This window comes from Ooceraea biroi, chromosome 14 (genome assembly GCF_003672135.1).
Source record: "Ooceraea biroi isolate clonal line C1 chromosome 14, Obir_v5.4, whole genome shotgun sequence".
Taxonomy (NCBI): Eukaryota; Metazoa; Arthropoda; class Insecta; order Hymenoptera; family Formicidae; genus Ooceraea; species Ooceraea biroi.
This window is the reverse complement of record NC_039519.1, coordinates 2,671,367-2,687,885: the sequence shown is the minus strand read 5'-3', so window position 1 is coordinate 2,687,885 and position 16,519 is coordinate 2,671,367. Positions and strand designations below refer to the sequence as shown.

General features: G+C 37.3%; 2 protein-coding genes across 3 annotated transcripts in view; one reads left to right on the top strand and one right to left on the bottom strand.

Moving 5' to 3' along the window:
* The window catches only part of LOC105286610 (neurotrimin), a 153,447-nt gene extending 146,780 nt beyond the window's left edge, over positions 1 to 6,667 (top strand). For both annotated transcript variants that reach the window (XM_026975049.1, XM_011351663.3), the window contains exons 9-10: positions 1,919 to 1,984; positions 2,192 to 6,667. In XM_026975049.1, coding sequence (XP_026830850.1) covers positions 1,919 to 1,984; positions 2,192 to 2,346 — 221 coding nt within the window. In that variant the 3' untranslated portion in view covers positions 2,347 to 6,667. The remainder of the gene's footprint in view (positions 1 to 1,918; positions 1,985 to 2,191) is intronic.
* Positions 6,668 to 7,711: 1,044 nt separating this feature from the next.
* The window catches only part of LOC105286612 (neurotrimin), a 123,439-nt gene continuing 114,631 nt past the window's right edge, over positions 7,712 to 16,519 (bottom strand). The window contains exons 7-10 of the mRNA XM_011351667.3: positions 15,878 to 16,027; positions 13,634 to 13,702; positions 13,298 to 13,396; positions 7,712 to 11,210 (exon numbers count right to left, since the gene is read on the bottom strand). Of these exons, the coding sequence (XP_011349969.1) occupies positions 10,999 to 11,210; positions 13,298 to 13,396; positions 13,634 to 13,702; positions 15,878 to 16,027 (530 nt within the window). The 3' untranslated portion in view covers positions 7,712 to 10,998. The remainder of the gene's footprint in view (positions 11,211 to 13,297; positions 13,397 to 13,633; positions 13,703 to 15,877; positions 16,028 to 16,519) is intronic.

Sequence of the window (16,519 nt, the reverse complement as noted above, 5' to 3'; positions counted from 1 at the left end):
ACAACGACCCAAACGTATTCTCGCCCACCCGTGCTGAAGCGAAATTTTTTAAACAAATGTACGATTATAAGGCCGTACACACGAGTTATTACCATAATTAGTATAGCGCGAGAGCTGCGCGTTGCTCGCTAGCAGCAATAAATAATCCGTGCACGAAGGTGATGTCAACGCGAGCCGCTTGTAAAGGCAGCTTACTTTCATATTTCATCAAGTATCTTTCGCACCATCATAATGAAAAATCCGGGATTTATTATTGACCCGTCTTCGGTCCAACTTCCCGTATGCCCGGCGACCGGAAATCGATATATGCAAAATATTTTGATGCCAACAGATTGTGAGGCAACGTAGCATTGCACGATGGAAGATTTATAGAGACCGGTTTCGGCGTCCATTTTATTGGACTCTTTCCACCTCGCCACGTACGCTTAAATATACGCTCCTGCAGAAGAGTCAAATATAGATACGCGCACTTTAAAATCAAATCCGTAAAATAATGTATAAATGTTCAAAACTTTCCGTGTGTTTTAACATTAACGAAAAATTGGAGGTATTAATAATTGGTTTAATTAATACTGACTGAGGATGAAGTTCTTGTCATATCCATGTTATTAAATCTCTGGTAAGATAATTCATTACTGCCATGAAGCGAGATTGGGTAAAATTATCTTGGTCTCATTTATCAGAGCGATTGTTGCTCACCTTTTCCAGAGAAATAGTAGAGACACCGATAAATATAAAGCATGGGTCAATTCTTTGGTACATGCGAGGGCAACGGCGCGACGTCTCGGAAATTTCGTGCTAATACTTAACAACGTGAAGACAAACACGTTGGTCATAAGCTCCTTCAACAATCTGCGCCGGGCTTGCTCTATCGAGTACGGACGGCCCTGCTCTCATTCGTTCTTCTCATTACTTGAGAAAACACGCGGTCCAAGCTACATTTTTCACGGAGACAAACGAACTCGCGCTCTCACCGCAGGCAAAACGCTAGATCGATTTTCCAATAGCGACGGAGCACTTACTACTTACTCTACTCCCTTTCTTTAGCTATTTAACATTAAGCTTTGCATAAAACGATGAAAAATTTGGCACATTTTGGCAAGAAAAATAAGACGAGATTAGGTTTTATTTGCATAATGATGCAGTACTTTTCCCTGCTTAAATAGTACGAATTGCAATTAAAGAATTTTGGAGAGTGTACCATCTGATTACTACATCGTCAAGATTTCATTGTGCAGAAATTTAAATGAAACTATACAAGAGAAAATATTTCTTGCTTAAGAAAAGAGTTAAATCACTATCAAATATGTTATTATGGGTAAGTGAGTATAATTTAGATTTATTAAATCGGATGTATTTATTCTGACGTAAATGTGTCTCATAAATCGTTTTCTCCCTTCGTGTCTACTGTCATCGTTACTTCTCTGGCAATTGATTTAACAACCGCGTTGTCATTAGTAATGTCGTGACGTACCACCCGAAACCGAACATCACGTCGCGAAACAAATTGCTTTAAAGACATTCAGCGGACACCAATTAATCAACGAAAATGGAATGAGAAAACAATCAAAATAATAGGATAGCAATCGAATAATTTTTCATTCGCAAGTTTACGAAAGGCTGGCACCGATCATTCGCGTTTACATGAAAAATAAGCTACTCTTATTTAATAGTAAAAAAATAAGAAGTAGAGATATCTTCTAATTAATATACAAAGTTATCATTTATTTAACACAGTTGATTAATGGAAACATTGATACAAAATCGGCCATACTGCGTAAAGATGGGTAAACAGAATTTTCATAATTACTCATGAATAAAAGCATTCGCAAACATTTACTAGGGCAATATTGACAATATCAAAATACAAACTTTACTTCGAGGAACGATATCGTTCAATATCTCGCTCTGTTTGCAGGTAAACTAAGGCATAATTCAGGGAACAATATCCTGGAGGGAAATCAAGACATGCTAAAGGAACGAGGTATACATCGAAGATGAAAGTTACATTTTAATAATAACAGCACGTGGGACTTTTTTCACTTTTTTTGCAAACTTTCTTGAAATAATACAAAGGAATTTCAATTCTCCAAGGATTTCACTTTGAGAATAAGAATAAATTATTCTTTCACTGTATGTCTTTTGAAAATCTTTGTAGACTCGAGTATATTTTTTGTATCTGAACTCGCAGTTTCACGAGGCCGCAAGGAGAAGAGTGGCGATGTAACGGATTACGATGAATCCAGCGCCACCAGCAACAGTAGCTCATTACTCTCGATGATTGTCATCGCGTTGTGCCTGTGCCTGCATCATCATCCGCAGATGCAAACATTGCATCCAGCCTGAGATCTGTCCACGGTGGCTCTGCACGCTATCACGCGCGTACTTCGATCATCGAACCATCGTGACTTTGTACATCCACTTGTAAATCCATCGCTCAGGGACTTCAGTCGAGGATGAATATCGTCGAGGACTGCGTTGACCATTTAAACTTAAACGATAAGATAATAATACTATAAGTAGCGTGATACATATAGCGATAGCTCCGACCGGCGTCGTCGGAGTTCGCTAAGGGAGGATTACGACTTAAGGGATGATCATTGCGGATAGTTTCAGAACAATAGTTGAGTGCGCAGATCTACCCCGTGACCGGAATCATGTTACAGTTTCCTACTCTGATTTATTTTAAGGCCACGTTAGCAACGTCACGAAGATAACTGAATTGTCCATAAGTTCCAACAATCGCGATCAACATTGGCTGATTTTTGACGAGATGCGGTTTAAGCGTTCTTACTCGCTTTTTTTTAATTATTTTACTTAATTTTATTCTTATTTAATACAGAAGATAGCTGATTTCTGCCTGCTATGTATAGTCTTATTTTTTTGAGCAACGTTTCATGTATCTGAAATTATTTTGCATATATATCTAATAAATTTCATATAAAATAATGAGCATGTGAAAAATATCTTTTCCGTCGATCGAAATTACGTGTTCCATTCTGCAGAGCTCGATAACGATTGACGCTGACAACGAGCAATAAGCAGACGGTCTCATTCAGGAGAAATGGACTTCCGCGACGAAGCGGGACAGACGAAGGATGGACAATTTGCACTGTTTCGCGTCATTTTTAATTGGCTATCTGGTCAGTGGTGTGCGTCGCAACAACAGACGACTACTACGAAGCGATGGCCGAACGATGCAACGATGTGGCTGCGCCAATTGCAGGGGTAGACAGTTACTGTCTAAACGCTTATTAGAGGAACTGCAAGCTAACACGGAGCTGTCCAGTCGAGCAAAGAATAAGTTGCTCGACTGATAAGCTAAAGTCTCGTTTACACTGTTGATTTTTTAAGAGAAGTATATCAAATGTTTCAAAGGATATATTACTTAAACATGATTACGTATTATGAATAGGGAAAAACTGCACGCGATGCGCAAAAGGTTTGTATCTTTACTTTATATTAATTTACACATTTCTATTGTACTTATTTATCATAATCGTGAAACAGTTATGAATAATTCAGAATACAAACAAACTTTCAATTTTATGTTCTTATGATATAAATTTTAATATTTCTTAATGGAAATAGAAAGATCATTTCTTTTCTTATATTATTGTATATAAACTCTAAAAAGATATCTTTTATCTTCTCCAATCGAGATTTTTAGACGATTCTTTTCGATCGTTCACATTTCCTCTCACTGTAATCAACGATAATAAAGTACATGATCGATCTCTTGCTAAGTAGGCAACTGTCTTTTTATTCGAATAAATTATTACTCTTTAAAACTGCATCGACGCAGTAACATCGGTCAGCGTCGTTTTAGATAACTTTCCGTAACTCCTGACTTCTGAGTTAAAACGATTACCGTGTGTATAGAATAGCTATTAATCTCATAGAATATCGGATATACCTAATAGTCATTGCTTGAAGACTTGCACCACAAAAATTTCGGCAGATCATTCTGCATTGTTCATTAAAATTTGTACCGAGAAAAACATTTGCATTAGTTGGAATCTATTCTATAAAATTCTCTGTATAGCACTTATGTATAGTAATGTATTATATACAGTACATTAGTATAATTAGTATAATAATTAATATACATATATGTACTATATATAAGTAGTATGTGAGAAGATATCATGCCGACATTCGAACTTTTGCAATTTCGAGATAATTAATCGAAACATTTATTTCATTTTTGAGTAATGCGTTTTTGGTAAAATTCTTAACTATATTTGCTAATCTTATAAGAGTAATTATTTCACTCAACCTGTCATTTATGAATTAATTAATTAATTTTAGTGATTTCCTTCATCGAAATAAAACAAGATATATCATAATTTGTATATAGTATGTATAATATATACGATTATATACATATACTATATATAGTAGTACTAATTCAAGACTGAGGAGGCTCTTGGCGTTCTTAAATAACTTTCGAGCAGTGATCGATGTACTGCGTGTGAATAGATCTCGCTTTATTATGCTCTACATGTATTGTACATACTAGAATAAGCTGGTGTGTCGCTGGAGATCATTTATACTGCCACAGTAAAATATATATATATATATATATATATACACACACATGTAGTGTCTCTGAATAAACTATTGTTTCTTGTAAATAGAATAAACTAATTTCATGACATTGGCAATCTCATGAAACATAATTATGGATAATTTAGTACACTTGATAATATAAATTGTATATTAAAACACATTGTATCAATTTATTCGATTAATGTCGCAGTTAACAATTAACTGTAATTTCCACACCGTTAATTATTAATGCTATGTATCGCATCATAACTGTTGCAAATATCAGAATTTCATTTAAGCTGTCAAAGTCTCGGAAAACACACTCTACAAATTCGTATATAAACTGGGACATTCTATACAGTCTGGATTCTAGTACAATATCACGATGCGAGGTTTGCACATGGCGCTTTTGAATTTTCGTTCACTGATCTGTACATGTATGTATACGTATGCAAATAGAGAGAGCTTATTATTGAATATCAGATATGAGGAAAGTTGAGTTTCGCGAAATGGGTCAAAGGAGACTATAATAGATAAAGAAAAACAGAGAAAGGAAATTTTGTTGTCAAAAAGATTATTTCTTGAAGCATTTTGTAGAACGAAAATGTATTTGAGAAACAATCTAAAAGCATGTTATGAGAGCTGATAATCTAAAAATGTAAAAATCGAATCTTTCGCATAAAGATAATTATATTAGTAATTCTCATTTAATTATTCTATTTGTAACATAAAAAGTCATCTATTCCCCTGTATATTAATTTTCATTCCGTTAATATCTTCCTGCAAATTTGCGCGAATTTAAACAGTTTAGACTGAACATTTCAGAATAATGTGAACATCGATAAGCAACCTATATTAATTTATTCACTTTAGTGATCATAATAAGTGCTATTTGCAAAGATAATACTATGAAAAATTATTTTTCATTATTCCATGTATCACGGTTAAGATGCCTCAGTAACATCTTTGCAATATATTGTATATATGAAGACATATCAACAAGATATAATATTTATATTTGTTTGTCATGAAAATAAGAAATCTGAATAAAATGAAAAAGCAAACAGAAAAATCTAAATATAAGATGCATTATCTGAAAATGTCAATTAAATACAATTATTTTCGGTGAGATGATTTGCAAAAGTTTTAATATCCAGATTATCCGTTTTAAGATGTGCAAATGCAAAATGGCAGTGTTGAAAAATATCACTACTGTGATGCAATGGCTATTATTAAATTTAGTTTAAGAGTATCACTGCAATTAATTGGTTTAACTGCTGCAGGTCATAATTAAGAGCGCCACTTAGTGCTTCGACTGAATTATGTACCAAGTAGCTGCGGTGCTTATATACGATCGCGAATGATTTCCAAGTAATTTAGTGACTGCGATAATTAAACGGTATATCGAAGATACTCAGAGCAACCTACTTTTGTATCATCGGCATTGTAGATATAACATACTGAAATCCAACGTATTGTAACACGTGTAACAAATCCGCGGGGAGTTAGCGTGAAATAATAAAGGCGAATAATACAAACTGTAGCTGATAAAATGCCAGTAGCGATTAAGTACACGGCGCACCGTGGCGAGTACTATAGTCGTAAAATACACAGAAAAATAAATATTAACATGTCATAATGTACAGGTAGAATGTATATCTCGTCTATGCTGCTCGGTGGCGTAACTGTATATGTCTCTGCATATTATGTAATAAATACAGGAATTCTCTTCAGGCGTCATTACCATCGGATATTTCGTAAAGTTTTGCTACGATGGTAAGTTCACATCGCGCAAGTATCAAAATTGTAACAAATTAACGACGGTACGTCCTTTTATGTCCAGATGAGGATTCAAGCGTAACGCTGTAAATGATCGATGTCTCCGCCGATAAGCGGATAGCATAGTCAGTAACCGGTTGTTAATAAATATAAAATAGGTGTATATTAATAACGATATCCAGCATTCAACACAGCTATGTCGCGATTAACGCTGCGATATTCGCGGCTGATCCGGTTGCGCCACTGCCCGTGCTTCTTGCACGCGTTTTAGTCCTGTAGGCACTGTCGACATCAGGAACATGTTCGTGTAAACATGAAATACAAATTTATTACTTATCTTCCATCGTATGTATTTCGGTTCCCGAAACGCTTAGCTATATCTTTACATCTTAACCGCGCGTGTAATGTCGATACTTTCTCTTGTAATTAAATTGCTAAGATCGGTTGTGAACGAATCTGTTTCGTAAAACATGGTAAAAATATTATTGACAATAATACCTTTGCTCCGAATTACTCTGCTCGATATTTTGCACATATATTATAAATCCTTGCCGGCATTAAAGCAAACTAATTGCTTCATTTTGATCATGTCGGCTTATCATTACGTATGCTTCTCCGTTTTAAAATAACGTGGAAATTGATAGCAAGATAAAGCTCACGCATATGTAATCCGTAAGTACAATCGGGTCTCCGCGTCCTCGCTTTTGACAACTGTCCTGAATCTATAATAAATCGAATGAAACGGTAATATCCAGCCAGCTGAGCTCTGACGCGTATGTCAGTGGGATATATTGCGGGCTTACATAGAAGAATGGGGCACTCGCATGCGGCTTTCAATAGATACATAAAGACCCGTCTCATTTTTCATCTATCCCGCGGAGAGATACACAATACGCGGATGCTGTTTGTGCGCATACATCAAAGGACCAGTTCGAGATATGGTAAGGGTGGCTTGTGTTATCTGCCATCTACAGCAGAATCAACTACTGCTACTTCAAATATATACTTCAAATATATACCTTCTGCTCGATGTTAATTTTCCTATTTACGTAATGCGATACGTTATTCCACATTCTGCAATATCGCGTCTGTATTGTACGTTTTTGAAAGAGCGAGGACTTGATTAGTTAACAATTGACAGAATCATCATAAAGTGAAATTTTTGTATTTGAATATAGATTAAATAGATTTCATTATCAAGATGTAAAGTCGCAATATCCACAATTTGCTTGCATGTGTTGAAAAATAGCAACTTATAAATGTTACCATGAACATTAATTAATTTATTTTAATTATTTAAAGTCATAAAGTTTATTTAAGTTCATTAAGATGAGAACATTTATACGGAAAAAATTTAAAAAACATATGAAATAGGACAAAGTGGGTTAAACATTCGATATTTATTCATTCCATTTGCATTCGTCTCCATTCAATTACAACAGGATTCATCTCTACAACTACGGCGATGGAAACATAATTCTCTTTACAATATTTTTCGGGATCTCTTCGTCTATGAAATTTTATTCTGCGAATATTAATCTCTAGAAAGCTGGTAAGGTGGTAAGCTCACTGAAATCGATCTTTCTCGCGTCGATAGACTATGGTAGTTACAGCTAACAGAAATTTGAATTTAAGTGGTACACGATATTTGCATGGATGAATTTAATGATATGAATATCTTGCCAACTGCTCATCCAAAGCAATATGTATATAAACTGATACGTGTAACTTTAAATTTACATACTAATCCTAGATGTTCTCGGTTTTGTACTTTAAATTTTGAAAAGTCGCGTTTTCCAAAAATTTAATAAATAAGAGAATCGAGAAATTTGAGACATTGAGACTACTATAAATTACATTACATATTATTATTACAAATAGAATATAAAGTATGTAATACAAATATTATTGATAAGAAACATTTTTGATAGGAAATCTTGAGCATTGGTTCTACAATTGATCGTGTACCACTTTATGTAACATCATAGAAAGCTGCGATTATTTACAGATATTCCATTCACTTTACAGTACATCATCGTAATATAATCTTATAGTTAGTATTTACATCTGGATTCCAGGGAGCTCCTGAGTTGCGACATAGAATATATGTTGTTCATGCCAAGGGATTTAATCGGTATGGAAGATGTGTGTACGTATGTATAAATAAATTCTCAAAATTCGATTGTATCATTGAGCGGACGTGAATCAATGCTGAATGTTTCTCATGTCGATGTAAATGCAGATCAACGCGAATTATGGACTATTCGACGTTTCGAAAAGCGGGCGCCGTTTCTCGTGCAAATTTGCCATGCGCAACACGAGAACGTCGATGCTGCGGATGCACCATCTCTCTGAGCCGCGAATTTCAAATCAATACTACTAACCACGTCGTTCATCAACGATATGATAACAAATAATACGTCACAAAAATATTTCGAATAGTTTTTCGGCGTGAAGATACGAAATGTTAATTTCAAATTATCGATATAAATCTTTTACGTGTAACTTATCGTTCAGATATCAATCTACTTCCAATTTAAAGACTAGCTTAGCAATCGCACTTAATTAATTGCATTGTACATAACTAGGAACGTTACATTTCCAATTGCGAGCAACTCAAAGCAGCATTCAAACTTTGTGGAAAGAGAGAGATCAAATGCCTCTCTTGTCTGGATTGAATCGTTCTGATACACGTCGAAGACACGATAATTTTGTTTGCAGGAACATCCACATATATAAAAACGTCGACAGCTACTCACACTCTTATTCTATATGCTCGCTCGAAGTGACTTAATATATACAAAACCGTTCTTATCGATACAATTAGTACAGCGACGATATCGGAAATATCCATACACGATCGTAATGTTATTTACAAATATATGCAAGTAATCAATTCTAAAAATTTACAAGTTCCGGTTGCTTCGTTGCATTACACGCACCGTTTTCGTTTTGTTCTTCGAATTTCGTTAATCATATACTAATTCCTACGCTTACATCCTAATTTATACACTTAAGTTAGTAGATAATCGATTAACCCTCTGCACTGAGTATTTACGTTCGGATTGGAACACATGATATGCAATCAACAATCAAAGATTGATTGATGACGCGCGTTTATTAAAGTTGAACGTTCTCTGACATTAAATTCGTCACCGTTACGTGTTTAAGTATTACACAAGAGTGCAAAGGGTTAAATTTGTTCTGTGCATTAAATAAAATTGATTTAAATATCACCGCACGCAGCCGAAATATAAGAATAATTCTCAAGAAATGTCTCCAACGTGTGATTACGTGAATATGCTTCGTGTAAAATTAGAGAGTGTACAGGAATATTGAGATGAACGTATATATTGTATAAAATATTTTGATACTTCAAGGTATCATTGACGCATCAGAAATATGCCGATACGAATCTACAGAAATCACTAGAAATTGTTACTTGTAAGTTGAGTAGGCCGTATTTTCTGTCAGGTTCAGAATATGAATGAACGATGGAGACATGTAAGCGTAATCAACGTAACATTCAATACGTATTTTACAAGACTTCTTCCCCGTCCCCGTCCACTATATCTTAATAACAATCAGTATAACAGATATAGTAATTTCTCGAAAGAATAAAAATGCGACAAATATTTTGTATAATCGAATAAAACGTTAAAAAACAAAAAAAACGCATATTTGTTGCTTCTAAAAAGAATATTACTCGAAACGCTTTTCATAGCGATATAATTGCGATTCGGATACGTGCATCAAGCCTTGTCAGACTAAATCGTCCAGACGGAAAAGGAAAATCAGTCGACCCCTTTGAAGGAAATGGCGAGATCTCGTTTTGCTAACGATGCGCACGATTTGAAAGTCTCTCTCCCGAAGGAAGAAAGATTACAGAGAAGGATTTAGCGATGACGGTGGAATCAGATAAGAAAAATCGTCGTCACGCCGTCGTCATCCCCAAGAAAGGTCCGACAGCCAAGCCTTGATGAAACTCTGCTGATACGAAATGATCATCGATCGTTTCCGAAGCGACGAAAAGAAAGAGAGATAAAGATTTCTGATCAAATTAACGATAAACAAGTTTTTCCACGATATTGCATTTTCATCAGATGAGAATCAATAAAGGCTACCGGGGCGCGGATACTAGATATATTATCGCGCGAATCACGTTAGTTATTTGCAAATGAAAATCTACACTGATAGCAATAACGGTATTTTCTTGTCGTTAACTATATGCAACATTGGCAGACGTACGCAACAATTTCTGCATATCGAAAATAATAATTAAGAATGCATTCGCACTCGCTGAAAGGAAACAAGAGTGATCAGCCTTTACGTTTGCGTCATCACTCGCAGTCTTTTTCCGACCTAGACATACATCCTGCGCAGTAACGCTGAACAGTGAATGAGTAACGCAACTTATCACGGACGAAATCTGGTGAATTAATTCATCGAAAGGTTTCACTCGTCCAACGAAGGCAGGGTGTGAGTTCATAATCCCACTATGATAAGCGTCCTCCCCCCATTCGGCGTATGCTATCAATAGCTGTAGATTCTTCGATGAATCCGTGCTATTCAGCTTTACTTCGTCGATTAATTGATCCCTTGCACGGGTGAGGAAAGATTGCAGGATTTATCCCGGAGCTGGAAAGACCGATCATCCCCACGCGGTGACTACGACAGGGCGGAAAGCACGATTATGCAGATCACTGTGCTGGATCGCGTCATGCAACCCCACGTGCTGCTCTTGGAGGACATCGACTGCGCCGTGTTGTCGATTCTTTGGGGTCCGATGTCGTCGTCGAAGCTTTTATGGCTGTTGCTGTCAATAACGTTCTCAGCTTCGTGGCTCTCTTCCAGGCTTGGTTTGTCGCGAAGTCGCGTTTCTGAAAAAATTCGCGAACAATGTACTGTTAGACGTGTGCATGAGTTTAATCTTGCTTTCCTCCATCTCTCCAGAAAAATTATTATAAGTTAAAACTTACTTAAGCTCTCTTGCGATTCTGAAATATCAGAGTCTTGGAAATGTACGTCGTATGATACGATAGAAAAATTGTTCTTTACAAATTATGAAAATGAAGGAAAAAGTTCTCTTTTCGAGAAGATGCTAAAATATATACTTAATATTAATATAGGCAAACTACGTTATTTCTTGTGATATCGTTAAACGATGCGACGAGGTACTTATTCAATGTGATACGTGAAATAGCGCGAAAGGTAAGAGCGGACTTGGAAAATATTTTACAGGTTTTCCACTTTGGATAAGTTGGAACTCGCGGCGTGGATCTTTTCCCGTCTTTCCATCGCATGTTATTTATTCTTGTCGGTAACACTGCTTATATAAGATGCCAACGTTAGTGCCCTTTCGTGTTATCTCCTACCGCCGTAGCACTTTCATTGTCTGTCCGCTATGGAGGCCACAACCAGATCGCGTCCAACTCACTACTTCCTGAATTACCGCGACTTTGCTTATACTATACTCGCCAGTTTACATGATAATCGAAACAAGTTCGGATCCCGGCGCCCCAACGTCCCGGCACGACGCGGGTGCAGATTACTTGCCATAGTTGGACCGAGCACGGTAGTTCATAAACCGCATGGGATTTCATCAAAATCCCGTCGGGAGTTCCGCGTTTGTCGAGGTGGAGGCCGGCAGAAGGAAGAAGCTGGAGTATGAGGGTTCCACGGTGGCGTGGCACGTTGCTGGAAGTTTTGCGGAATAAACTTCGCGCCTTCCACGAAACTTTCCGCAGGAAAGTTCCGCTGCTGCCCGGCGGCGTGTAAGTTCTCGCATTACGTCGAGGGCGATGATTTAAGACGACGTATCCCGGCGAATTTCGGGTCGCGGCAACGTGTTTGCGGAAGGTGACGTGTTTTCAGCGTACTTCCCCGCCGATCGCGTTTTAGATCTATGTTTTATTGCCAGGATTACGAGGTGTCTAACAGTGCGTGGCGGCATCAAGCTACGCAAACTTGACACACACACACACACACATTGCTAACAGGAAAAAATTTACATTTCAAACCAATAAATCTATTAATGAAACGTAAAACAGTATTTCAAGGCTCGATTATCTCTTATTAAATTGAAAATATTAATTATTTAATAAAAGATTTGAGTTTTTGTACTAATACAGCCAGATTATTGCGTATTATTTTATTCACAGCAAACAGATAATCGAAATTAGTAATTACTAGGAAATGCGGGTCATTCGAGACACCTGGAACGATGCTTTCCATTGAATTCTTGCTGTAATTAGCAAATCTCACCTTCGTTGCACAGTCAGCTAATCCGACTTTTGTTTCCTCTGAAAGTTTTGTGCGGGAGGCGTGCGCGGTCGGAGCTTTGAATATTCAAACTTGTTTTGACAACACCGCAACATTGTCGTCGACGCGCGTAATTGTAACGACGGTGATGCAGAACCGGAATTGTCACTTATAATGCTCGTCCTATTAAAATGATGAAAGAGCGACTAAACTTCACTCGTTGCTACGTGAATCCAGATGATAAAATCAAAGTCGCGAGTTACGATCTTTTAGAAAATTTTATGGCAGAATATAGTTTATGGATTATGTGCTTTCGAGCTTTTATTACGAACCTGTAACAGAGTTAATACTTTGCCACCGAATTTTAATTTTTACAATTTATTTCTTATTCATATCTTTCACAGAAGTAAATTTTCAATTATGTATATATTTCATACAGACACTCAGAATAATTAACACAAGTGAACGAAAATATATCATTTTATTATATCACATAGATTATAATTTTGTATTGTAAGTAGTGTCTCTCTTTTATTTAAAGAGTTTGACGCAATTTAAAATCAAATTATATGACTGTTTGTATAATGTTTCCATTTAAAATATCTGATATCTTCCTAAGAGGCTTTAAATTTGTTTACTGCAAAAATCTGAGGCGGCGATAGCATATAAAAAGAGATTAAAAGAATATAATGAAAATCAAACGTACCTTCGCTTCTAACGACAGTCGAAGATGCGTCGGTTATTTCATTAGAGCTCGGCTCTAAACTAGGCACGGGCTTTTGTCGCGACCACTGGATATTCTCCACTAGAAATAACATTATTCTCGTTAATTATTTGCGCAAAAACAATTGCACATAATATTAAGTACAAATTAATAGATCATTTGAAATATAATATATCAAAAACTTCTGATACTTTTTAACAAACAACTTTCTTAACATACAGTAAGAAGAAATTATTATCTAAAGTAAGTAATGATATACTTATGCAGAAATGAAAAATTTTTTAATTTTACTAATATTAAATTATTCATAAAGTTTACCTGGTTCCACAGTAGTAGGAACGGGCACGGTACTCGTCGTCGTCGGTTCCGTAGTAGGTGTTGGTATATCTGTCAAAATTCGTGGTGTGTTAGTTTCTTTTCATTCACACTGTAGATTTATCTTAAATTACTCTAAGGGCATTCACAAATTCTCCGTATATAAAAATATTATAAACTAAAATGTTTTATGCGAGCTATAAAACGCAAGATGGAAAATTGTCCATGACAATATTTTATTGTGCTACATTTTCAATGATCGCGTAGAATAAAAATATTATGTGCAATATTTCAAGTTGCTGTTTTATCACAAGAAATCTAAATAATCACTGATTAAATTCCGTTTACACTATCGTTTTTCAGCATACGATTTTATTTAAAACCCACGCGTTAACGTTAACAGAAAAGTATTCTCTTTCCGGGGCGTTTCTCCGGAAAGTTAAACAATTAGAAGTTATACAATCACTAACGCTCGAACCTGGCAGCAACTTTCGGCGCAGATTGAAAGACGAGTTTAAAATGCTAATGCGCATTAAATCGTCGACACAATCGAACGCTTGTTTAAGCGGCTTAGTGGTAATCTGCCGATTCGACGGTCGCTATAAAGCACAAAGCTGGGAAGTTCAATCTGCGGACGCGCCAAGGCGAAAACCTACAATTACTGATCGATAGATAGAACTGGCTTCTTTTTGCGCGGCGCAAGTAGAGGAGGGCAAGAGGGGATGAGGGCAAAAGGGTTGGAGAACGCAGATCGACATTCGCGGTTATCGGTGGTTCACGGCTCGCACCACTTTCTGGGGAAATACGATTTGCGGGGAGACAGACACGACTGACTTTCACGGCGTTCCTTATCGCGGGAATGAGTCCGCCTTTGATACCGAGTCAATGAAAAGTTTCACGCGAAAATACCGACGAAACGTTTATCCGCGAACGATGATTGATACGGGATTTCTCTCTGAGCGATTCAGCTTTATTATACGGCTTTATTATATGCAAGAGCACTTAGATCGATGGTTCATCGATCTATTCGATTAAGTGATTTTATTGTAGTTACAACGAATTGAAACTTGCTCAAGACGATCTCTAAAAATCCGTATCTCCAAATCCATTTCAAAATGTACTTCTTCCGATCTGTCTTATGATACTTCAAACCCACGATCATTATTGCACACGTGCGTCAACGATAAAACGCGTTAACTTCGATGTCTTCCTCGCCGCTCTTCTATTTGTGCCCATATGCATCCAGTCGGACGTTTTTCCTCGCATAGAATCTCGGCCATTTCGAGAGAGATTCCAGTTATCTGCGAGTCGCGATTGGCACGCTCTAGCCATTGCTCAGTCGAAGAAAGAGAGAGAGAGCTTTTCAAAGCTGTCTCATCCCCGATCTATCTCCCGCTCGTTGTCTTTGAAAGAACTGCACCCCCGCTTTATCGCGTCGTCTGATGGGCGCGGGACGGCGATTCGCTCCCATCGGATGCTTAATTTCTCATCCGATGGATACGTTCTTCATAGCGCGACTAACGATTCCTGATAACGCTTGGCCGATGCCGCGACACGGAAAGAAAGTGCGACGACCGCTCCGATAAGGGATGGTTTGACAAATGTTCGAGAACCGGCGCGAATCGATATTGGCTCCCCGGTGGAGATATACGCCCGCGATAAATCATATCGCGTTAATATAATATTGCCATCGTAACTCGGCCAGATCACTTTCCGATCGCTCTCGTGCAAATTGTCCGATCAGTTTGATGACATAGCGTTATAATGACAGGTGACTCGACGTCGTTGAATCTTTCACGAGATAATCGCGGCTAATACGTTGCGGCGCAATCTCTTTTTCGAAGAAACGAAACACGTGATGAGATTAACGGATGGATCAGATTATTGATTATTGACACGCATGAAAATATTGCGAGATCATTGCGGTGCATTTAAACACGCGATTATTAAGATATATAATTTGTCAAAATATTTGACGGAACGCGGAATAAACATTTATCGGTTAGTTAATTTACGTAACCACATTAAAACGTGTTTGAGAATGTTAATTTATACGTTATGCGAACCGAGCAAAGTTTAATTTGGATTAAAACGGGCAGAATCGTCGTCAGTAATTTGCAAACGTATGCAAATTGCAAAATTGTAATGCACCAACGAACAAGAGTATGAACACATCGTCCACGAGTTATTATGCGCTGTCTGCCGGCACGCTGTATACAAAAGCATAAACGATGAAATTTTACTCACGATAGAGCTTGATACTGCCGTCCGTCTCGCCGAGGGAGTTCTTGGATATGCATTTATAGCTGCCATAATCGGACATCGCGACTGAACGTATCATAAGCTTCATGTGCACCTTGTATACGTTGTCCGAGAAGGATGGCTCGTACTTGTCCCCTGCAATTTGAAAACGAGCAACGTGAAAACTGCATCACGTACCTGTTCCTTCCTGTACATGTTCCTTTCGCTCCGCTTGCAAAATTAATATAAAATAAAAGAAATATAAAACATTTTTCTCCTCGCAAGATATTGCACAAAGCAAACGAGTAAGATACGTACGACCCTGCACGCGTAAAGTTTCTGATTCCGGCTTAACTGCAGCAGCTTAATAAATATCAGGCAAGATAAAAGATGCTTTGCGCTTTCTTTGTTCTCGTGAAAATTATGGAATTAGTTTTAATCTACGGTGAAAGCTGCTTCCGTTGAAACTGGTTGGCGCGCGTTTTACACGGCGAGGACCTGGAAGCTGATGCGACGGAGATATATTGTGCGTACACATGCTTAGCCCGTAAACCGAGCATCAGTCTACATCCGCGCAGTAATGTCTACATCCCCACAAGATATTACCCCATTAAAGTATGGTTTCCCATCTTCTGCGCGGGTCTTCTT